The 25,115-nt window shown below is 39.9% G+C and overlaps 1 protein-coding gene across 1 annotated transcript; it reads right to left on the bottom strand.

The window, feature by feature from the left end:
* Positions 1-410: 410 nt before the first annotated feature.
* Positions 411-20,992, bottom strand: LOC135676565 (probable E3 ubiquitin ligase SUD1). The gene is made up of 9 exons (XM_065187895.1): positions 20,539-20,992; positions 11,695-12,387; positions 7,517-8,296; positions 7,215-7,426; positions 6,735-7,109; positions 1,853-2,010; positions 1,606-1,769; positions 1,377-1,523; positions 411-1,199 (listed from the first exon to the last, which is right to left on the bottom strand). Exons 1-9 carry the CDS (start codon positions 20,863-20,865, stop codon positions 696-698), a joined length of 3,360 nt encoding a protein of 1,119 aa, XP_065043967.1. The 5' UTR covers positions 20,866-20,992; the 3' UTR covers positions 411-695.
* Positions 20,993-25,115: the final 4,123 nt, after the last annotated feature.

The raw sequence follows: 25,115 nt of genomic DNA, 5'->3' as shown, positions 1-25,115 counted from the left end.
ATTAATTATGCAAACCTTCGGTCTAATGAGGACATGAGTTTATGCTTATATTTATTTTTCTCCATTTCCGTAGGTGTATACTTTTCAATCTTCAACAAAATATAGTCAATTTTCTTGTTACAGTTTGCTAATGCATGTGTCCTGTCTAAGCTACAAGGCTCTTTATATTCCTAACCTGCACAAACATGAAGATGGGAGTATGAAAACTATGGAAGGCGGGATGTCAAACATAGATGGTAGAGAATCGCGTCTCACAAACGATGGTCAGAGCTATTATTCATGCAATCTGTATCTGGATCAAGTAAAGCTAGATCACAACCCATTGATAGGAAGATTGGTCTTCATCTATCTAGAACAAATTCAATTAATAGGGAAAACTAAAAATGGGTAAGCTAATTCAAAGGGAAACATGTCACCCAAAGAGAATTCAAGCTACAGTTTTACTTAAAGAACCCACAATACCAGGCCGAAGACCCTACATACATTTACAACAGCATTACATGCAATTTGACTCGATAAAGCCCCTAACTACAGAGTTCAGAATAATTTTCTTTCTCATGATCTCGATAAACAGGGAACAAGTCGACACTCTTTGTCCTAAACTGTCAAAACACCATTTAGTATTATCAACTTGACAAATGCTAGAATCAGCAGCAGAGTGTTTCAAAGCATCTTCCAGATACAAGTGCTTGTCTCTATTGTCGATTAGGGCGCTGATTAGCATGTCTGAACCTCAGTCCAATCTCAGCTTCTTGTTCGTGGTGAATTAAATTATTATCAGCAGAGTTCAAGTCTTGGACATGGGACCAGGTCTCTGGTTCATTTGTGATCTCCTCCCCATAGTTATGCAACCTACGCCCAATGAGGTATCTGTCATCCCTGATGGAATTGTGAAGATTGGTGAACCAGACATGGAACCTCTTGGCACAGAAGCACAACAAACTGAAGAGGCAGCAGCCCAGCCAGGCAAACCGGTACACCGCAGAGTTTACTATCAATGAATAGCCAAAGACAGGGAAGATGCCTTTTGCGAACACATAGGGGATGCAGAGTGCGGTCAGCAGTTTTGAGATGATTGGAATCATAATCTCACGCAGCACCCAGAGTCCCCTCAAGCGTGAGAAGCCATCCTCTCTTAATCTTTCAAACTTCCTGCGCCAGTTCTCATCAACTAGTGGTGCCATCTGATCTAAAATCACCTGTTACAACATAAAGCTCAGTTCTACTAGTAAGAATGCTCAAGATTAGTAATCATTAAATCCTAATTACTAATGTTGCACCAATCAAGCATCGTATAGATGAAAAAAAAAAATCCAAGTTTATCAGGTTTACATGTAATGCATGTCGTAAGTGAGAAATATAAAGTTTGGCTATACCAAGCGAGTCCAGATCTTCAGGAATATAAGGCCTAAAGCCCAGTCCTGATACAGGAGAAAAACTGGGCTTTCATCCACAGGCACCCTCAGTGGCACAATCACCAGAAGCTCAAACAAGAGGCCAATAAGCACTGGGATGATAAAGATCTACATAAACAAAAGCCAGTCAGGGAAAGACACAGAGTCCACAGAAACAGTGAAAGAAACACTTGGAATAACATTTACCCACCCATATTGACAAGAGGGCAGAGCTCTTCAGTATAATTGCACACCATTTCCATATCTGCAATACCAAAACATGTACTCTATGGGTTTTGATATAATCAACTGAATACCTTGTTCCAGCTACAACAATCCAGATGATGTAACACCCAATACTGAAAGCAAAGAGATCTGACAAGCAAAACATTGTCAATTTCTAGAAAATTCAGAAGTACCATTAGATCTCCAAGGATAGAGGAATATGATCATTTTACCATTGCACTTGAAACCATGAGTAATTGGAAGCCTAGGAATAGCATTAAAGAGTGCACGCCCAAGGGAGACAGGCAGGACGATCATTGCAGAATTGAAAAGCAAAAGTGTCATCCACGCCAAGACCAGCAATAAGACAATACGAAGAACAAAACCATACCTGCCAAAAGTTCAACCATCATTAGATACAACAGTAATTTCACAGAAACTGGTTCTTCATTTTGTACCAAGCTAAGAGTCATAGATCGACATGAGACATAAAAATGTACAGACATAATAAAAAACAGATAAGAGGATGACCAGGATGGAAATGTTTCAAACAACAAGTTACCAGTTTGGTTTAATTCCAAACTGTTCAACTGAAGAATCTATTTAATCAATAAAAATAAATTCAATCAGTTTTGGTCCTAGGATAGAGGGACTGAACAAAAAAATTTCCCAGAAAGGGCTCAAACCTGGTAGCAACCTGAAGTAACCTAATAAATATGTTCAAGATCTATTGGAACTGACGAAAGTTTGTCAGACGCCTGTAAGTTAAAGGGTAACAGTTCCTGATCCAGCAGAAGTTAACCCAAAGCAGTATCTAATGATCTTGCACACCATAAAATGGTAAGATAGACAAAATGCAGAGGAAGTGTCTAGAGTCGTGTACTAAGCACAGACATAGACACAGGACACAACAACACATCAATTTTTAAAAAATTATGATATGAACACAATGAGGACACGTGTGTGTGTGTATATATACATATATAATTTGATTAATATGCTTTATAATATTTATATTTAAAATTTATAGTACATTTGGTACTTTTTAATAAATTCCTAGCATATATATCCACATAACTTACTTCTGTTATAAATTTGATACATGACTAATTACCAATAAGAAATAATAACGTAATTTACCATCAATATAGTTACGTGGCATTGTAATTTAGGGAATACTAAAAAGAAACAGAAAGCCCTGAGAAGGCTTTCTGCGGTCAAGGTCATGGATCTACTGTTTGCATATAAGTGAGGCCGCCGAGGGCGCAACCACACAGGATCGCACGATGGGTGCTGGTGAAGTCGCCGACGGGCATGAGGTCGCTGACGAATCGTCGAGGGCACAGCCATGCAGGTGCTTGTGGAGTTGCCAGTGAGGGTGGCCAAAGGCACGACCGCACGGGTCGTGCGATGGGTGCTAGTGAAGTCGTCAATGTGGGTGAGGTCATCGAGGGCATGATCACATGGGTCATGTGATGGGTGTTGCTAAAGTCATCGACAAGGGTTAGGTCACCGAAGGCACGACCACGCGTCATGCGTGGGTGCTGGTGAAGTCGCCAATTGGGGTGAGGTTGCCGGCGGGTCGTGGTGTGTGCAACAGTAGCTTCAACCTTCCCATGGACGATAGATGCAGGTGGGCTCAATTTCCCTCAATTCCATGCATCCCCCGCCATCACGTGAAGCCCACACAATTGCACACGAGTGCTATGCAAGGGGGGACGGCACAGGAGAAGCGTCCGACACGAATACACCATGTCCCAAATAAAAAAGAATAAATAAATAAAAACACACATGTTGGACACATGTCCAATTGTATCCGTGTCCAACACAGATACGTCGACCAAGTTGACATGTTCGTGCTTCCCAAGTTGTGTAACACCGCAAAGCACACCTTAAACATAGGCAACATTCTATGAGGTCGTCACAAGACCATCTATGATTTATGAATAATATTGTTGAGATACTATAGAAATAACACCCTAAGTGTCACAAGGAACATGATGGCACTTGGATTATTTAGTGATGAGTCTTCATGAAGCAAATAGTAAAAGAAGATATATATAATTGACTCCAATTATTGAAAATGTCTTTTTGCAACTTGCATACTATCAGCTGCTTCTGACATGTGATAATGCTTACTGTTTTACCAATAGTAGCTGCAAAATCAAGGTTCTTCTCCAGTTGTTAAACTAATCAAATGTATCTTCACTTGTGAAAATTCCAAAAATATATAATCATATTTCTTCTGGTCTCAGTTACTTGTAAAATTAATGTCAATTCCCTTAAACTTAAACTTCTTGACAATTCTCAAGTCAAAACTTGACAAAATTTTTAAGCAATGTAGTAACCCTGATTTTACTACTTCAAACTAGAGGTCCATAACAACACATAACAACATAGTATTTGACACAATATTAAAAAAAAGGCAGTAACTCACTTGAAGATAACATAGATCAAGATGCCTGTTTGTACTGCTTTAAGTAACATAGGGAAGGATTAGCTGCAGCCAGCATGACTATGTGCATTGTCCAATACTATCTATATAAAATAGACCAAGTGATTGGAGCCCAGTGCCAACAGTGTAACATGGGAACAGTATGGCGTGTGACAGTTGTATGTCAAAGCATATGCTGGTAGCAAGCAAGATGTGTGACACCCTCTTTTTGTAACTTGTGAAAATTAAAATCAATTATTTGCATACTAAAATCAAAATGAAAAGAAATTTTATTCACACTGGATATGTTTTGATAAGCATATACATTGCATGGCACTTTGACCTTTGCAGATAACCAAATACTTAAGCACAAAAACTTCTTGTTCGATCAACAGCTTTCACTACATAACAGAAGAACAGATACTGATACCTGAAAATTTAAATAATATATAATGCCTATTTCACTTCTAGCATCTTCTTGAAAGATTTTGCCACTGCCAAAATCTTTATCAAAACTGTTGAAAAATACTAATTTAGATTCATAAAAGAGCACACTTAAAAAAAAAAGAAGAAATCAGCTTCACTAAAATATCCAGGGTCTCCAACTTCGTGTGGCAATTATGATTCACCATGCATGACAAAATAATCAAATAACAAACAATATCATGGATCATTTGATAGAAATTTTAGACAACTGAGAAGGAAGTTTATTGCCTAGTCAAAGTGAAGAAAGAATATCTCATATGAAATAACTTTTACTTGCACTAGTTATAAAGGTGTTCCTAGCAACTGGTAATACAAGTACATGACAAGGTTTCTAGTGATTTATGGACAAATGTGTTTGTCATGTTGTGTATAGACAATTGACTAACCACAAAATCACTAGAGCTCCCATCCAATCATATGGCAAATCCTACGAGCCCAAATGGAGAACTATTGAAGAAAATGCTTCAATTCTCATTTATAGATTTCATATCACCATGGAGAACGTGATATCAAAATGAATTAGCAGAAATTTAAATTTGAGGTTTAAGAAGAGTGCCAAATCTGGAATCAAGATCATTATCATGACTGTTCATGAATGCTTCAAGATAGAAAATCAAAAGGACAACTGTGCCTTAAAACCACATAAATCAGGAATGATATTTCGCTGTAGAAAGAAAACATAAGTTAAAAGGCAAAAAGAAAAGTGAAGGCCAAAAACATAAACAAAAAATTCCAAACTGGTCAGAAACAGGTACGGTGATGGTAGGAAACTATGGTTGACTTCAGTAATAAATATTGTTGGAGCAGCAGTCTCAAGCAACTGCAGCAATTAAAATTAGAAAAAGTGTTTCTAATTTAGACTATATCACAAAGAATTTAGGATAGGAAAGAAAGGTTTCTTGGCTGCTAAAAACCTCCAAATAGTTAGTAAATAGAGGCATGCATTGCTTCAAATACTAAATAGTAGGCTATATTTATTTGAACCTTTTCCAAGTAAACCAGATAAAACTTGCCAACAGCATATATCTCAATAAACCAGCTAATGAAAGGAATGAAAAGATTGAGTAACAAAACTCTAGCCTACGTATATATAACCATTAATCAGAAATCAAGCCTGGATATCCCACAAACAACTGATATCTAACTATGATTATATGTTTGCTCAAAAAATGCATGTCCACTGACGTATGTAATCCCTAGTGTCACATGCACTCAAGAACAACATACATTTAAACCAGTGCAAGTAATAAGTTTATGAAGTCAACTAAATGATTTGACATTAGCAACAGGATCAGTTCGTATTTGAAGACCCAGCTTTTTTATCTTGCTCGCAGAGGCTGGTTACTCTCAGGCAGCCACCTACAACCATCCTAGGTATGTTAGATCTTACAGCATCAACTTTTCACCAAAATAATGTAATTAGAATTATAATCACAGCAAAATTCTTGAATTCATATGTAGTATTTTGTTTTATGCAGTAACAAATCATTTTTATATTATTTTACACAAACATGAAAAGGAAATCCCACATTAGCTTATCCCTTGAGCAACTTAATCTGCAGTATAGACCAATTCATCTTGAATAACCAAGAACAATCAACAATCATATCTATATGATTAGACTTGACAGGCTGTGCAAGCTATGACAGTGAACTACAGGTACACAGTGTGGCACTTCAAATAATTATTCAAAATAATATGAAAGACTGAAGCTCGTGACATTTTCTAATAAAATCATGCCACTGCTAAAATGACTTTTATCTTCTCAGAAGTTCCCATAAAAGAAAATAATAGTGCTCTAAGACACAGAAGCAACAAGCTATTAATGTTACAACACATGTTGCAGGACACATTGTAACGTATCTATGTTATAGACCCACCCAACACTCCTTACATGTGCATGCTCTTCAAGTGCCATGTAGAGATGACTCCACAAGCAAGGTACCAGTGAGCGTGAAGTCATGATATGTTGCTGAGACCAGTTATTAAATGCAGCAAAATCATAGAAAAAGATTGATGAGCGATAACATGAACACATGATATAGAAGCTATCAAGAACAAGTATCACAATGTTTTATCTATGACAAAAATCTTAATGAACAGAGCTATCTAAGAAGTTCTAATCAAGTAATCAAGCAAAAACATGATAAAAATTAATCATGCAGTATGAATGTCACTCCATCCAAGGTACTTACTCAGAATCTGCTGGATCATCTACATCAGATTCTTCAGCAGCATCAGCATTTCCAACAATATCAACCGTACCTAGATGATCTTCAGCAGCAATTCTCGGTACCAAAGGCTGATCATTCTCACCAGCACCACCTTGACGAGCAACATGTAATCTGTCTCGTCTCACTGCTTCCATGTTGCCAGCATCTTGATTGCCATTTCCTTCGGATGGTGGCAGCAAGTAATCAGTCAAACCAAGAGCCCAACCAACTGCTTTAAACCAATGCCGAAGAAGAGATTTGATTGTTGTCCGTAGCTTGAAATGCTCAATAGCAAATGGTATGCAAATTTGGAACAGTAGTACGTCAGTAGGAATTTCAGTGAATGGGTCAAAGATACTGCATTTTGAAAATGTTTAGAGTGAATAAAGGTGAATTCAGAATTGATATTGTCAAATAAAATAACTATCAAATGCAAAAAATAAAAACTAGAAGTCAACGTACGTGATGTCCAAAGGGAAGATGGAAGGTGCAAGACGCATAGCAAGTTTGACGGGTAAGAAGATGAGCATTACTATCAAACTGCCATAAACAGCAACAGACAGCAAAACGCGTCGTGCATGTTTATGCACTGGGTCATCAATAAGGTCACGGAATGGATTATAATTTGGATCTGCTGGATCCCGCAGAAAATAGAGAACTCCATTCCGCAACACCTACCAAGCAGAAAGGCCCATTCTTGAACAATCATTTACTGGCATAATAGTTTAACCTATAGAAATAGCAGCAACTTAACTATAGCTTACCCCTCTAAGAAGACTGACAAAAATGCTGATCTGGAGCATGTAAATAATACCAACGAGCCAGTGAATTGAGGAGCTAAATACAGGTGAGACAGAAAAGAATTCAACTCTTTGAGCAATTGTTGCCCCCAGCATCCTCAAAGTGCACACATCAAGCCACCACCCACACATCAATGGGAAAACCCCAAGTTCAATAACTAAAAGAAACGCAACCTTAAACATGGTCATCAGATGTCTCATTCCTGCCAGGAGCTGCCTAAGAAGAGAAGGAACAGCTTCCGCTATTGTAAGTAAATTATAAAGTCTCCCAAATATCATTCTCTCACCTCTAATGTATCGGATCAAAGCAAGGAGCCCAAAATAAAAGAAAATAAAGCAAAATATGAACATATATCCAACTGCAAGAGTAGTCACATCAGAAAGATGTGAGGAGCCAATAACTGTTCCCTTGACAAGATCAGCTGAAACAGACCCGCCAACACTATTAGAGAACTCATGTAGACCAGTGACATTAATTTTCTGGGATCCAGTGACTGCCTCCATCATGTTCCCCAGGAGGCCTTCATTATTGCTTTCACTTGACAAGTTCTTTGCTGCAGACAGTGCAATCTTCAATGTGCTGTTGGCCAAGGAAAGGGCTGATTCTGAAAGTGGCATGACTTTTTCCATCATTGGGTTAGAGACTGATGCAAAGAACCATGTGACGTAGTAGAGGACAATCCTCCCTAATGAGAAAGGAAGAAGAATGACAACACCCAGGAATATAGCATTACTTGCCAGCACCTGTCAACAAACACAAACATTAAAAAAAGTTCAAGCAGAGCATTACAACCCAAAAGGCACAGAAAATGGACTGCACACAAGATATATTACCCATAAATCTTGCAGGAATTCCAAAAAAATTCCAGCATAAACTGACAGAAAAACTAAGAAAAAATAACAACACTATATCCTCTATCTATGATATGTTAGTTTTAACAACAAAAAAAAAAGTGATCATTCGACTATTCCATTATCTCATACTAACTTCCAAATTCTAAAAAGTGGCATGACTAGTATACCGTATTATGTCACTCCCTTTATCTCCCTTTCTTCCTCTCTCACACCCCGCATCCACAACTGTCACCTGATACTGCATCATCACACCACCATTATCATTCGGCTCCGCTCAATATTACTTCTCAAGATTGCTAAATGGAGGTATAGGACACAATATAGACATGAGAAGATAAGAATAAGAACAACAGTATTAAGCAGTTTTAAACTTTACAGTAGGGTATATTCCAATAATGATACCCTATCATAATTCTTGGAAATTTCCTTTCTGTTTGTCAGGATGCCTTGCATATGAAATTGGAAATATGAATAAGGGGGGAGGTTTTCCACAAAATTAATACCACCAAGAGACATGGACCGAAAGAAAATTCACTAAACAGTTGCTACACGACTTCTCAAGTACAAAACAAAGCAATGTTGCTTAAATAAGTTTTTATGCATAATTACAAGTGTATGACAGATTGAGACAGAGACTAGAAAAGCCAACAGATAGAATACCAACAATAAGTATGCATCTCAAACAAAAATATATATATATAAATGCAAACAAGATGGATGCAGCCATGATTCATACTAGATATGCAGACAGCAGAGGAATATCCCAAGAATATTGCAAAACAATCAAGGCATTGTGCATACGTAGAAGCACAAAGACCTAAAACCTAATGTAGAACAAAATTTAACTAGTGTTGCAGTCGAATAGGAAGAAAATTCCCTCGAAACAAATTGTGTGCAAAACCAATATCAAGAAACAAATCTTCTGCTAACCAAAAACCTCATAAGCCTACAGCATGCGCGCGCACACACACACACACATATGTGTGTGTGTGTGTGTATATATATATATATATATATATATATAAATGAAAAAATTAAATTGATCGAGGACCACATGAGTTTCAGATAAACTAGTCAACGACGTCATATGCCAAGCCTACAAATTGATGGGGAGGAGTGTGGAGGACTTCAAGGACCTCCAATATAAATGTATCAGGGACACTTTGGATGTTCTTCAATAATAATCATGCTATGATCAGCTTTACTTCAGGCTTAATCTAGTGTCTTGGACTTGTAAAAGTCCTTTATGGATGCATGGTAAGATCATCTGTGGGTGCATGTTATTAGAAAGATGCAAAATACTATGAAAAAAGTTGTCCCTGGGGGTTTTCTCATGTATGGCGGCTCTCGAGTCAAATAAACAATATTAGTTCAACTCTAGACATCATGAGGTTGTCGCGACACAAAGCAAGGCAACAGCTTCATCCTTTTCTGCAGCTTTAATTTTCTTGTTTCCACCTTAAAAGCTTGCCATACACATCTCTTCATACACATTGATAAAGCCTTCAAATCCACCCAAGATCTATCCTAGCTTTCTCCAAGACTTTTCACTCTGCCACTGGCATCTGGACCTTGCATCAGAACCAATTGGCAACAAAATATACAGACCTGTCCAGCTGCCAACTTACCCCACCCAGTCCCCTTCAAAGAGCCATCTTTTCCTCTACTAAATTCCCTCAGAAATCGTAAAACCTGCTCTACAACATCTGATGCCATAGGCCATTAAGTTCTTCCAACAGTCATACAGAACCCACTCTAACAGCCCCTAATTCTCTTATAATCCACATCAGTCCAGCACTTGTTTGAGATCACAACCTTCAACAAGTTCTCTTGCAATCTGAGATTGTTTCTAAAATATATCAATTAACCTACAACTATCCATCAAAACCTATCTTATCAAGAATGCCTAAAACACAAATCATCAAGAACTCCAATCCTTGTATCAGTGATTTCAAAACAGACTGAAAGTGAAAAGGAATTAAGATCAATTTCTTCGCCGTTGTTTACATGAAGTAGCTCGATTTAGAACTTACTGCTCAAACTTTGATAACTCTTGGTGCATATTTGTGGCACTTATACGGGGAAAAAATTATTTTGGTTTTTCCTAGTGGGAAAAAAACATTGGGCATTGCACGTGTAGTCAGTGATTTAAAAAGCGCTATGCGCCAAAAGGCGCCAAGGTCCAAAAACGCCCGAGGCGCTAAGTGCTTGCCCGAGCGAAGCGAGGAGCTAAAATATAAAAATATATAATATAATTAATAAATATAATTATTTAAAATTTTAAATAAAAATATGCTATTAAATTAAGAAAATCTATTAACAGTATTGAAAATTAATCATTTCAAATAAACTTAATATTAACAGTATACTGTATACTGAGCCTGCTGACTGAGAAACAAGGAAACAGCGGCGAGCAACGGCAGTAGCGGGAAAGGGAGCGGGAGCGACGAGCAGCGGGAGGCGCGAGCGGCGACGGCGACAACGTTTGCGAGCAGCGACAGCGGCGAGCAACGACAGCAAGAGCAGAAGCGGGAGCGGCGAGCAGCGAGCAGCGGCAGCGGGAGCAGGAGCGACGAGCAGCGGGAGGCGCGAGCGGCGACAGAGGCAGCGTTTACGAGCAGCGACAACGGCGAGCGGCGATAGAGGCAGCGACAACGGCGAGCAGCGACAACGACGAGCAGCGAGATCAGGATCGGGATCGGGAGTGGCAGCGACAGCGGGTTAAGGTTGGGTAAGGGTTATATCGGTTTAGTTGGTTCGATTGAACTAACAAACCAACCGAACCAGGACCGAACCAAACCTAAAATCCTGGTTCGGTCGCCTTGGTTTACCCAAGCGCTCGCCCGAAGGGCCCAACGCCTGGGCTCGAGCGAGCGCCCAGGCGGCGCCTGTTTGAAGCGCGCCGCCTGGGAGATTTGCGAGGCGCTCGGGTCTCGCCTCGCCTCGCCTCGCCCGAGCGCATAGGCGAGCGCCCGAGCGCCTTTTTCAATCACTGCGTGTAGTTGGCTAGTTTGGATTCTTAAAAGGTAATATAATCATAAAACACATTTAGGTGCATCATTTATGTTGTTTTTGCATTATCTTATAATAGCAGATTGTAACACTGAAAACATCTATGATAAATAATTGAAGAAAAAGAATGATTCATATAAAAAGAAAGTTACAATGCAAGCACATTCATTACAGTAGAAGTCAACGGAAGAGTATATAGGCCCAAAAACATAAAAGCATGATTAAAGAAGTAATTACTGGATCTACAAGTGGAAATAAGGTATAATGAGACTTACAGTTATAGCATTTTCAACCAAATGGAAGACAGGCCCTTGCATACCAACAAGCTCATCAAATGGCACATCTTCAGCACCATCAGCATCATCTAATCCATCAAACATCTGCTCAACATGAGCTTCAAGACGAGCAGCCTGCATTTCTAGACGAGCAGCAACATTTTCCGCATTACGTCTAATTATTTGGCCTGCCCCAGCAATTCCTTGAGCCCCACCTGCATCTTCAGCATTCCCATCACCAACAGGGACTCTATTAACAGGGCCAGGAAGCCTCCTAACAGCACGAGCACCATTCCTTTCCTGACCATCGTCCCTCTCAGCGTCATGTCCTCCAAGTTCTCGTAAATGTCTAAAGTAATCTCTTAAAGAGGTTGCACCAAGAAATATAAACACAATGCTAGCAGAAAGTAGAAAACCATGCAAGCAATCAGTGAGTATTACAGGTGCAGACATGTGACTGAAAAACAGCCTCTGAGCTTCACTAAGACTCCTCACGAACGTTAGGCGCCAAATCCAAAATGTAATGAAAGGTATCATAAGGAGCCAAACAGAAAGAACAAAAGCCAGCCGAAGGAAGAATTGCATAACATGGCATGCTTTCATTGTCATTCCAACCACAAATTCTTCAAAAGGAAGTCTTGTAGGGGCATTCTCAGCATAAACAGGGGAAAAAGAAAAAGTATGTTTACAGACCTGCAAGCATAAAAAAACTCAATATATCATCAGCTACAGGAGAAAACGACATTGCTATAAAACCATCACAACAACAACCAAGTGCTAATGTACTAGCACCTAAAATCTGCATGGTTAAAGCAAACTTGCAACTACCGTGGTAAAAAGGGCAGCCCACGGTGTAAAGTTCACACCAATACAAGGTATAGGAAAATTAACACATATAAAGTATAATTGGTTGCTTTCTGTTTCTTGTTGGGCTGCAAAGATCGCTCATCAGAGGGTGGTAGTTTTTCTTGAAAGATGCCCCACATATCCAATGATAGAGATTTTTATTGGACAAAATGTGGAATTACGCACCAAAGCTTGCGGTTTAAAATCTTTTTTTCTAACCTCAGAGGGCATTTTCCTCATGTTTGGCTAGATTATCATCAGAACTACAATTGCATAATGATGCACAATGAGATACTAACAATACATAGGAGTAAAAATAACAAATGCAATAAAACTTCAGCTTCTTTAAAGCTTGCTGGAGTTCAACTTATAAAGGCAACATTTATAGACCATTTTTTACAATTCAGCTTCATGTAGCCTATGTTCTATATTTCTTTTAGCGACTCAAATAATAGATCAGCCCATATATCCAGGTGATGGGTGCATTTGCAGATTCAGAATCTGATGACAAAATGTCATAAGCCAATTTAGGTCCCTTCAAAATTCTTCTTTTACAATTATGATAATAACAAAAAATTAAAACTGTCAAGATCCAAACCAATAAGAACTCAAGTCTCCTCCCAAATCCGATATGGGACTAAAAACCAGGATCTAATACAGTGAACATGAGATCCGGCCCAATAATGGCTCTGCATTATTGATACGTGTTAGGACTCTAGCTAGGAGAGTCCTAATTAAATTTTATTGAAAGGGCATTAATGTAAAACCTACCTAGCCGACCTCTTCACCTCTTTAATAGGGGTCGGCTAGGGTTAGGGTTAGTTGGGAGGTTGCTTCTTAGAGTATGAGTCTTATTAGGAGTTGGTTAGAAGTAAGAGTCTTGAGTATGAGTCCTATTATGAGTTAGGGTTTAGAAGCCCTATAAATAGTCATGTATTCATCCTCTTTTGAGAAGCAATAGATGAATCTTTTTAGCAGCCTTTGAGCAGCAACTTGGAGAAAAGAACCCCTATAGAGTTCCAAGGAGGCCGATCCCCTAAAGAGACCAACCCCAAGCTTAGAATCCGCTAGGGTTTTAACACTTGGTATTAGAGCAGCGTTCTTGGCATCTCGCTGCCCTTCCACAGCCATCCATCAGCCCTCCACAGCCGCCCAAAGCAATTCCTACAATTGCTTAAAAGATCGTCGCAGAATTCCACCGTCATCTCCACCATCGCGGATCATCCTTTGATCTCCCCGTGAATTGCAACAGGTTATGGTTTCCTACCTTACTGCTACTACAATTTAGTTATCCTTATTCAAAAATCCAGCCATCCATCAGCCCTCACAGCCGCCCAAAGTAATTCCCACAATTGCTTAAAAGATCGTCGTCGAATTCCGCCATCATCTCCACCATCGCGGATCATCCTTTGATCTCCCCATGAATTGCAATAGGTTCTAGTTTCCTACCTTACTGCTGCTGCAATTTAGTTATCCTTATTCAAAAATCCAAAAAAATCGTTCCTATATTGCTGCATAAACTTTTCGTCGCAAAGTTTTTATCTCTACAACGAAAGATGCACTGCAAAATTCCAACTGCATAGCACAGTTTATTTAATCTTGCTACTGCGTTTTTTCTGTCCAAATCTCTACGAAATTTTTATGACAGCTTCGACACTTCCTAACAGCATATTTTCCTTGGGTTTCATCAAAAAATTATCAATATAAACCACTGATCTTTTACGTCTAAACTGCTAGATGCACTACAGAATTCAAAAGCCGCATAGCACAGTTTGTTTGATCTTGCTACTACGTTTTTTCTGTCCAAATATCTACGAAATTTTTACAACAGCTTTGCACTTCCTAACAGCGGATTTCTCTTTGGTTTCGTAAAAAAATTCTCAATATAAACCATTGACCTTTTACGTCCAAACTGCTACACTTTAGACGTAAAAATCTGCTACAGAACCTCTCCTAGGCCCGCAGCATATAAACCTCCTTCTGCTCCCAGTCGTCCTTCGCTACCAAAAAAAATGACAAGAGAAGAACTACGTGACCGATCAGCAAAGGGCAGTGATTTAAAAAGCGCTAGGCGCCAAAAAGCGCTAAAGTCCAAAAATGCCCGAGGCGCTAAGCGCTCGCCCGAGCGAAGCGAGGCGCTAAAATATAAAAATATATAATATAATTAATAATAATTAATAGTATTAAAATCAAAATAATATATTATTAATCTATTAACAGTATTAAAAATTAATAATTTCAAATAAACCTAACAATATTAACAGTATACAATATACTGTTAACAGTATACAGAAGGAGAAGGAAGAGTGTAGGGGGGTGCTGATTGAGAAAAGAGGAAGCGGCAGCGGGAGTGTAAGGAGGCAGCGGGAGTGTAAGGAGGCAACGACAGCGGGAGCGGGAGTGTAAGGAGGCGGAGGCAGCGGCAGCGGCAGCGGCGAGCAGCGACAGCGACAGCGGCAGCGGCGAGGAGCGGGAGCAGGAGCGACGACAGCGGCAACAATTGCGAGCAGCGATAGCGGCGAGCAGCGGGAGCGGCAGCGGCAGCGGCAACAAGCAGGGTTAGGGTTCGGTAGCGACAGCTGATATCGGTTTTAGTTGGTTCGATTGAACCAACTAACCATCGGAGACCGAACCAGACCTAAAATCCCGGTTCGGTCACCTGCCTGGAAGTTTAGCGAGGAGCTCGGGCCTCGCCTCGCCTCGCCTCGCCCGAGCGCCTAGGCGAGCGCCCGAGCGTCTTTTTAAATCATTGGCAAAGGGTCTTTGTTGGCATTGTGACGAGCCATGGAACTGCGATCATCGCTGTAAAAGGGGCCGCCTCCTATTGATTGAACCTCTTGAAGACATGGAGGACGAGGCCCAGGAGCATGAGGAAGAGGTCGCGGTTGAAGAATAGCAGCCGGTCGATATTACGATGCATGCCCTTGCCGGTAATGCGAACCTGCAAACGATAAAAGTGGGAGGACTTCTGAAGCAACAACCTATCACCGTTCTTATTAACACCGGGAGCACTAATAATTTTATAAACAGCAAGGTTGTTGTCCGGATGGCCTTACCTATCGAGAATTGCAACAGGTTTGATGTTAAGGTCATCGACGGACGAATTTTGAAGTGTGATCATAGGTGCCCGCGGGTGAAACTGTTGCTGCAGGATCAAGAGATAATTGCATATTTCTTCCTCCTCCCTTTTGATGATTATGAGGTCATGCTCGGCATCGAATGGCTGACGACATTAGGTGATGTTTCCTGGAATTTTATGAAACTAATTATGAAATTTTATAGTAAGGGGAAACAGGTGATATTGCACGGGAAACATGGGGGTGATGTAACGACAATTTGCACACAACGAATGAAGAAGATTTTGCACAAAGCATGCAACGGCTTTTTGGTACAACTTGAGCAGCAAACTAAGGGAGAGCCAATAGAATTTGAAGATCCAAACCTACTTCCTTTGCTTGCTGAATTTTCAGATATCTACTACCCGTCGGCATGATCATTGTATACCGATTCTTCCGGGCAAACCTCCATCAAATACTCGGCCATATCGGTATCCACATCTCCAGAAGGATGAAATAGAAAGGATTATAAAAGAGATGCTCGAAACAGAAGTTATTCAGCCAAGTTACAGCCCCTACTCTTCACCGGTGCTCCTCGTACGAAAGAAGGACGGAACATGGCGAATGTGCATTAATTATCGAGCTCTCAACAGCATAACCGTCAAGGACAAATATCCTACTCCAGTAGTAGATGAATTGCTTGATGAATTAAAGGGAGCACGAGTCTTCACAAAGCTGGACCTTCGATCCGAATATCATCAAATACGAATGTGCAAAGAAGACATACTGAAAACCGCCTTTCGAACACACAACGGCCACTGCTCCCTCCACCTTTCGAATTTTTGGTAATGCCCTTTGGTCTCACCAATGCTCCCTCCACCTTCTAGAGCCTTAATAATATTTTCCGGAATTATCTTTGTAAGTTTGTGCTGGTTTTCTTCGATGATATCCTTATTTACAGCCCTTCTCTTGAAAGTAATTTTCAGCACTTACGACTTGTTTTGACGATTTAGCGAGAACGTGTTCTTTTTGTCAAAAAAATCGAAGTGCAGCTTTCTTCAACAGAAGATGGAATATCTTGGGCATATCATATCAGAGGAAGGTGTGGCAGTGGACCCCTCCAAAATTGAAGCAATGCAGAACTGGACAACCCCGAGGAACATAAAATCGCTACGCGGCTTTCTCGGTTTAACAGGCTACTACCACAAGTTCGTGAAAAACTATGGAAAGATCAGTGCACCCCTTACTTTCTTGCTAAAAAAAGATGCTTTCCAATGGTCGGACAAAGCCTCCACCGTCTTCGACAAACTTAAAGCCGCATTGCAACAACGCCCGTACTAGTGCTACCCGACTTCGGCAAGACTTTTGTTATTGAAGTCAATGCCTCCGGAGTCGGAATTGGTGCTGTATTAATGCAAGATGGCCGCAACCTCGCTTATACCAGTAAGGCATTATCTCCTTCCCATCTCAAGATGACTATTTACGACAAGGAGATGCTCACGATCGTGCATGCGGTGACCAAATAGAGACTATACTTGATCGAGTGACGCTTTCAAATCAAGACCGACCATAAAAACCTAAAATATTTCTTAGAGCAGAAGATATCTTCCCCCCAGCAGCAAAAGTGGGTAACAAAGCTTCTTGGATATGATTATAAAATAACTTACAAAAAGGGGAAAGAGAATATTGTTGCAGATGCGTTTTCGCGACTACTCGAGTAAGTTGATTTTTTGGTCATTTCACTTCTGACCAGCGTCTTCTTTGAGGATATTAAGAGGGACAGGAAGATCCGGAGACCAGCAAGATCATAAAAAAAAATTGGAGGAAGCACCAAGCTCCGTGGCTCATTACAGTTGGGACTCAAAAGAATTGCGCTATAAGGGACGCATTGTGCTTGTGCCAAATTCTACTTGCATAAAATCATCCTTCAAGAGATGCATTCCACACCTGCGACCGAGCACTCCGGGTTCCTTAGAACCTATAAGAGAGTTAAGCAAAATTTCTATTGGGCAGAGATGAAAAATATTATTGCTAAATATGTGGCACAATGTGATGTATGTCAACGATATAAAGGCAAGACAGTGGCACGCCCCAGAAAGCTGCAACCTCTACCCATCCCGGACTCAATATAGACTGATATATCAATGGACTTCATCGAAGGGCTTCCCTCATCACAAGGAAAAAATACAATTCTTGTCGTGGTTGATCGTCTTACAAAGTATGCTCACTTTTGCGTTGTTCATAATCCCTACACTACTTCTAGTATTACTCGAATCTTTATGAAGAATATTATAAAATTGCATGAGATGCCGAGATCTATTGTAAGTGATCGTTATAGGTTCTTCACAAGCAGATTTTGGACAGAGTTATTCTAGATGAGGGACACTAAATTAAAAATGAGTACGGCATATCACCCACAAACCGACTGACACGGGAGTGTCTAATTTGCTACAATCTGCTCATATAGATCATACTGATAATATGATATTTTTTGCAGCCAACATAACTGGTATGGATGCGGATGAGGGATGGTGTCCAACTTTAGCTTCTGTACCATCTCCAAAGATACCACATTCTCAAAGCTGCCGCTGTCGATGATTACCAAGCATACTTTGCGAAGAGAAGTGCATTTAGTGTGAAACACATTTTTTCCAGTGCCAAAAGCTAAACTTTCATCGACAGTTATGTTGGCTGCAAAAAATATCATATTATCAGTATGATCCATATGAGCAGATTGTAGCAAATTAGACACTCCCGTGTCACCGACGGTCAGACTGAAACATACCTCAGATGCTTCACTAGTGACCGGCCAAAAGAGTGGACAAAGTGGCTACCCTGGGCCGAGTGGTGGTATAATACAACTTATCATTCATCCACAAAATGTACTCTCTATGAGGCTATGTATGACCGACCTCCCCTTGTGATCCCAAAATATGTGTTGAGCACCTCTAAAGTAGAACAAGTAGACAGGGAACTACAAGACAGAGACAAAATGCTCAAGTTACTAAAAGATAATCTCACTGCATCCCAAGCAAGGATGAAACGACAATATGACCAACACAAAGGCAAAAGAGAATTTTCAGTAAGAGATTGGGTCTTCCTACGGCTCCAGCCATACAAGCAAACATCAATCCAGACCAGAGCATTTATGAAGCTTTCACCTCGGTTCTATGGACCCTACCAAATTTTGGAGCGCATCGAAGCGATAGCATACAGATTGGACTTACCCACTAGCTCCCGAATCTATCCAGTCTTCCATGTATCATGTTTAAAGCTCAATCTGGGAAAAAACGAGACAGCCCAAAGCCATCTACCAAATATGACTACCCAAGGAGAACTTCAGACCCAACCGAGTGCCATTATTGATCGACGGATTGTGACTCGACGACGACAACCCACTATTGAAGTGCCAATATAGTGGGCGAACCTACCAGCAGAAAATGCCACTTGGGAGAACTATGACGACTTGAAGATCAAATTCCCAGAATTCATGGATCGTCAGCCTCGAGGACAAGGCTGATTTGAAGAAGGCGGGTCTGTTAGGACTCTAGCTAGGAGAGTCCTAATTGAATTTTATTGAAAGGGGCATTCATGTAAAACCTACCTAGTCGACCCCTATTAAAGAGGTGAAGAGGTCGTCTAGGGTTAGGATTAGTTGGGAGGTTGCTTTTTAGAGTAGGAGTCTTATTAGGAGTTGGACTCTTACTCAAGACTCCTACTAGGAGTAGGAGTCTTGAGTAAGAGTCCTATTAGGAGTTAGGGTTTAGAAGCCCTATAAATAGTCATGTATTCATCCTCTTTTGACAAGCAATAGATGAATTTTTTTAGCAGCCTTTGAGCAGCAACTTGGAGGAAGAAACCCCTATAGAGTTCCAAGGAGGTTGATCTCCTAAATAGATCAACCCCAAGCTTAGAATCTGCTAGGGTTTTAACAATACGCCTCCCGCTTTTCACATATGGACTTTTCCTACTTGGATTCCTCATCATGATCAATATTAAATCCGATCAGATATCATTTTTCATGACATGACCTGATGGACAATTGGCCCATTAGCTTGATTAACCTGGCCCATGATGCTTAAGCCCAATTAATGACATAAATCCTTTTAGCCCTTACAAATCAACGTAAATCACCTCCCACATTATATATCAAAATAACTCAAGTCTCGTATAGCCAAATTTCCTTCAAGCAATCCATGTTAATTAAAGAAAAGGAACTGCTAGGTATTGACTGGTAGGGAATTTTGCACACATTTAAACTAAGCTATTACACTACCATATTTGTTGAAGACAATGCTTGCTAGATGTTGTAACAGTTAGCATCATGTTTGACCATACAAAAAAAAAATGCACATATTTATAAGATTTTAAACATGATTCTTATAATTTCTAATTTGTATAAAGCAGTAAGCATATAATTCCAGTGAGAACTACCCAAACATAGAATTCGGCATCCAACTAGTGCTAAATGACCTCAAGCAAGAATGTGTTTGGGGTCGATGTCATGTTTGGAACCCAAAAAAGGAATAAAGTGGGATGCTGAGATGATTAATATAATGATTGTTCCCCATGGATTTCTCTTTATCTCCATTATGGCTTAGACAAGCAAGTCAGGACAATCGGAGTTCAATCCTATTCACAAGGATGTCGTACAAAGACCCATGAGATGGTCCGGCCAATTATCTCTAGAGGAAATCAAAAGGTTGTGTGCACCTTTTTCGTCTTCTTAATCAGATTGTGTCCTGAAAGACGCCATCGGCCTCCAAATCTCGTGAATTGTGACGCCCATCGATTAAAAACTGCTAATACATGTAAATCACGACCGAATGCCGCGCTAAAGCAAGCAGAGGCGATTAAACCCTAATTTCCCGACAGAGGGCATAGGACAAAATAACCCTAGCACCGAAATAATCGTGGCGACAATACATCAAAGGGACCCTACCTCGCACTGGCGAGCGTTGCTGTGGTTGAGCCACTGGAGGAGACAATCCTGGTGGACAAATTTGATGCTCCCGCTGCAGGCGCAAGGGTAGCGGAGGGGGTTGTCGGCGTCCCCGGGGTTGCGACAGATTCGGCACACGTCCCCCTCCTCATCATCGTCGTCGTAGAACCTCCCGACGACTGAGGAGCCCGTCGCCGGTGGAGACGGAGGAGCAAGAGGAGGAGGGGGCGGCGCAGCCACGGAGGAATAGGGTCCGGCCACGGTCGCTTGCCCATCAACGGAGGAGGAGGATGAGGAAGTGAAGGGGTGATCGGCGATCTCCTCCATCGGTGGAGCCGAACCCTCTCGTACTCGCGGGATTCACCCTCTTCTGCCTGCCCGATGCTTTTATCGTTCTTCCCGACCACGAATAAGAAGCGGAGCGAGGGGGCTAAATGAAAGAGGTAGCCAATTCGGTGACTTGCTGCGTGCGACATTTTTGCCGAACCCGCCCACACCAGCCCATGTCGCATATGTACTCAACCTGAATAGAACAGACATTGGGTTCATTTTATGCAGGGCCGAAACTTGGATTGGATTTAAATCTGGAAGCTGCGCAGTCGTTGGGTTTGGGTTGGGTTGGGTTGGGTTGGGTCCTCTTAAATTGGAGCTGGGAAATTTGAACCCAATTTGATCGGCTAAGTTTAGTATGATCTCATATAAAACTATATATATATATATATATATATATATATATATATATATATATATAAAATTAGTAATTTAGTGAGAAAGAATGAAATAAGAAATTTTAAGATTTGTTTCATAACAAATCAATATCAGAGACCACATAGTTATTATTTTTAGATGGACCATGAACACTACAGATTACTTGCGTTATGTTATTTCAATGGAAAGCATCTTCGTTAAAGAACATTGAATGTGAATATATATATATGCATATATACATATGTATATATATACATATGTATATACATACATATGTATATACATATGTATATACATATGTATATACATATGTATATACATACATATGTATATACATATGTATGTATATACATATATATATATACATATGTATATACATATGTATGTATATACATAATATACATATGTATATATATATATATGTATATACATACATATGTATATACATATGTATATATATATATGTATATACATATGTATGTACATACATATGTATATACATATGTATATACATACATATGTATATACATATGTATATACATATGTATGTACATACATATGTATATACATATGTATATACATATGTATGTACATACATATGTATATACATATGTATATATATACATATGTATATATATATGTATGTATATATATAATATGAATATATATATATATATATATATATTTCACAAAGGATAAACGGTAAGAATGAGATGTAATCCTAAAATGTTAATAACAATATTAATCTTTAATATAATAAGCATCTTCAAAATAACATAAATAAATAAATACTTTATTATAGGGAATGTACCATCGATTATGAGCTAGCCTAGTTCTATTGGGACCCAACGATGCGAGGGTGTCCAAGGTGGATCCAAGTGGGTGTCTTGCGAAGCGATTAATGGGAGTACTAAAGGCATTCAAGGTGGTCCCGAGGTTGGACCGAGGTGGAGTTCAGCTCCTCACTAGATTTCTACACGAAGGTCAATGTCGAGGGAGAGTCTCTCAACCTAACGTTTCCAACACTCAAGTTAGCTTTTGAAGTCGAATGTGGTATAAGAGGTTAGTTGCCGAGAGACTTGACCCTTAGGCTAGCGTCGTGGGGTCATCTTTTATACTTGTCCAGTCGAAGGAGTCACCTATAACGATCGTAACACCTTATCTTTGGTGTTTTGTCCACGGGAGTAGCAGGCCTAAATGGCCACCTATGGACCGTTGTCCACGGGGGTCGACCGAGGGGGGATAGACCTGAATAGCTATCCATAGACTATTATCCATAATGGTTAACTGACCAACCAAAATAGCTTCCATGTCATTACCTCGTTGGGGCTGACTCGACCCTCGTCTTCCACGTTGATGCCTCTATGATAACTAACTGGCAAAATGAGATTGGTTGCCAAAATATTTTCTATCATTTATCCTCCCTCAAAGGCATGCTTCAGAACTCTTGTAACGGGGTTCAAGGCATATCGTTCAGCCCATTCAACATAAGATTACTCGAGGTCTCATTTTATCGGTTGGGTTTTCCTAGGGAAGGGTGGGGGGGAGGGTGAATTAGTACTTTCATAAAAATATCGAGTATATAGAAAAATCATTTTAGTAAAATCATATCGGAAATGCATTTGAACCTAGAGAAAGTTTGAAGTAGAGTGAGCAGCCAAATCATTAAACAATATAAAGAAAAAAGACAAAGAAGAGAAGGCACACCAATTTTATAATAGTTCGATCATCGTGACCTATGTCCACTCTCGATTCCTCTTCCATTGAGGACACCCATATCCATCAATGGTCTTCATTCAATGGGCGAAGACCAACTACCCTCTTATAACTCTTTCTCCTTTTCACAGGTTTTGGAGACAAACTTTACAAGCCTCACACCTCTCTTAGAATGTTCACAAAGCTAAGGAAGGAGAAGGATACTTAGCATTTTTTTCAACACTTTTACAACTCAAAATCTTAAGACTTTTGTTCTCACTTTCATACTCTTTCATGCCGGAAAGAGTGAGATATTTATAAGCCCTAATGGCTTCCAAAATGGAGCCAAAAAGTGTCTCATCCTAGGTTTCCAGAGTATTAGCGGTACCACCGCTAATATTGGACGGTTTCATCGCTTGTAGACTGACACTAGGCGGTATCACCACCTGTAGATTAACACTGGGTGGTATCACTGACTAGTTTGGGTGGTATGACTACCTGACAAAACCTTGGAGACTAGGCTCTAGCGGTACCACCACTTGATAAGGCATTAACTACCGGTGGTACCACCGCCCAGTTTGAGTGGTACCACCGCCTATAATTTCTAGGAGACTGAGCCTCAAGTAGTGCCACAACCAGCCCTAGCAGTGCCACCGCTTGGGCTAGCTAAGGATCACTTAATGGACCAAACAATAGGCCCAATTCAATCCTAATTAGGCCCTAACTGACCCCTAATTCAGTTAATAGGATTTCTCCTAAAACTAACTCAAATTGAAACCCTAAGTATGATAATTAAGGCTAAACAATTACAATACAAGCAATCCTTGTTGTCCAGCATGTTAATTGTTTATCCGAACTCCTAGTGATCTTCCAGCGAGCTTTCGATAAACTCCCGACGAGCTTCCATTGCATCATCCAAACCTTCGGCATATCCCCCAATTCTTCCAATCCGATGCCCGATCTTTGACTTCGGCCCAATATTTGATTTTTTTTTAATTATTTTATCTTTTCACGATCGTAGTTAATCTAGAATCATTTTTCTTAATACATGGATTAGATCATTAATTCATCAATTGATTTCATCATCAAAATCTGATATTCAATAATCTCTCCCTTTTTGATGATGACAACCAATTGATGATATAATTAACCTTAACTCCTCGTATCTATATGTCATATTGAAACAAGACAAACTTGTATTTAAAAGGAATCATAACCTTTGAATTCAAGTTAAAACAATTTCGATCATAGTGATCAAATGCAATATATTATATCAAAATTTCATACATTATGCATCATTATAGTTTCAAATTATCAAAAAATAACATGCACAATTTTAAAACATTACAATTCATCGTTATTACATGCATGATACCAAAAATAGATCAACCTCACTTTGGGCTTAACATACATGATACTAAAGCATTTATCATTTCATGCATACCAAAATTAACATTATTTTAGGCATAACATACATGATACTAAAGCATTCATCATTTCATACATGATACTAAAAATAACATCATTTTGAGCATAACATAACATTATTTTAGGCATAACATATATGATACTAAAGCATGTTGAATCTTGGATTTTGATGATGAAATCAATTGATGTGTTTCTCATCTAATATGCATTTAAGAGACGTAGGACTAGCTTTGATCAGAAAGGTAAATCAATTAAAGCAGCAGAAATCGGACGTTGGGCCAGAGTAAACATGTCAGAAGATTGGACGTCGGGCCGGAGGAGCGGTCAACGTGTTGGTAAAAGGCTTCGGTCCGTGAATTCGGGCATCAGGCTAAGAAGATCGGACATTGCGCCAAGGAGATCAGATGTTGTGAGAAGGCAACATGCTGATTGGGCAATATGCCGAAGGAGAGGATGATACGCTGAAAGATTGGACGAAGCGCTGGAAGAACCAATGACATGTAGGACAACATAAGATTCGCTTATAATCAATTATGTCTAGATCGAGTTAGTTGAGAGTCTAGTTGAGTCGGTTTAGAATGTAATTAGGCCAACTCAATTAGGGGCTAACTAGGCCCAAGTTTGGGTTGTGTTGGGCCAAGTGAAAGACCCAAACAATGACCCAGTAGGTGGCATCGTCGTGGCATAGTCTCCGAGACTCTGTCAGGCGATGGTACCGCCCAGACTCAGTCTCCGAGACAGTCAAG

This window comes from Musa acuminata, chromosome BXJ1-1 (genome assembly GCF_036884655.1).
Source record: "Musa acuminata AAA Group cultivar baxijiao chromosome BXJ1-1, Cavendish_Baxijiao_AAA, whole genome shotgun sequence".
In the NCBI taxonomy this organism is placed as follows: Eukaryota; Viridiplantae; Streptophyta; class Magnoliopsida; order Zingiberales; family Musaceae; genus Musa; species Musa acuminata.
The sequence above is the reverse complement of the archived record's forward strand: the minus strand, read 5'-3'. Positions and strand labels throughout refer to the sequence as shown.

Coding starts and splice junctions, on each gene's coding strand:
- LOC135676565 (XM_065187895.1), bottom strand. CDS start 20,865: ATGGAGGAGATCGCCGATCACCCCTTCACTTCCTCATCCTCCTCCTCC. Junction 8,297..11,694: donor TGGTTGAAAATGCTATAACT/GTAAGTCTCATT, acceptor GTTTGTTGACAG/GTGCTGGCAAGTAATGCTAT. Junction 1,200..1,376: donor TGAAGATCTGGACTCGCTTG/GTATAGCCAAAC, acceptor ATGTTGTAACAG/GTGATTTTAGATCAGATGGC.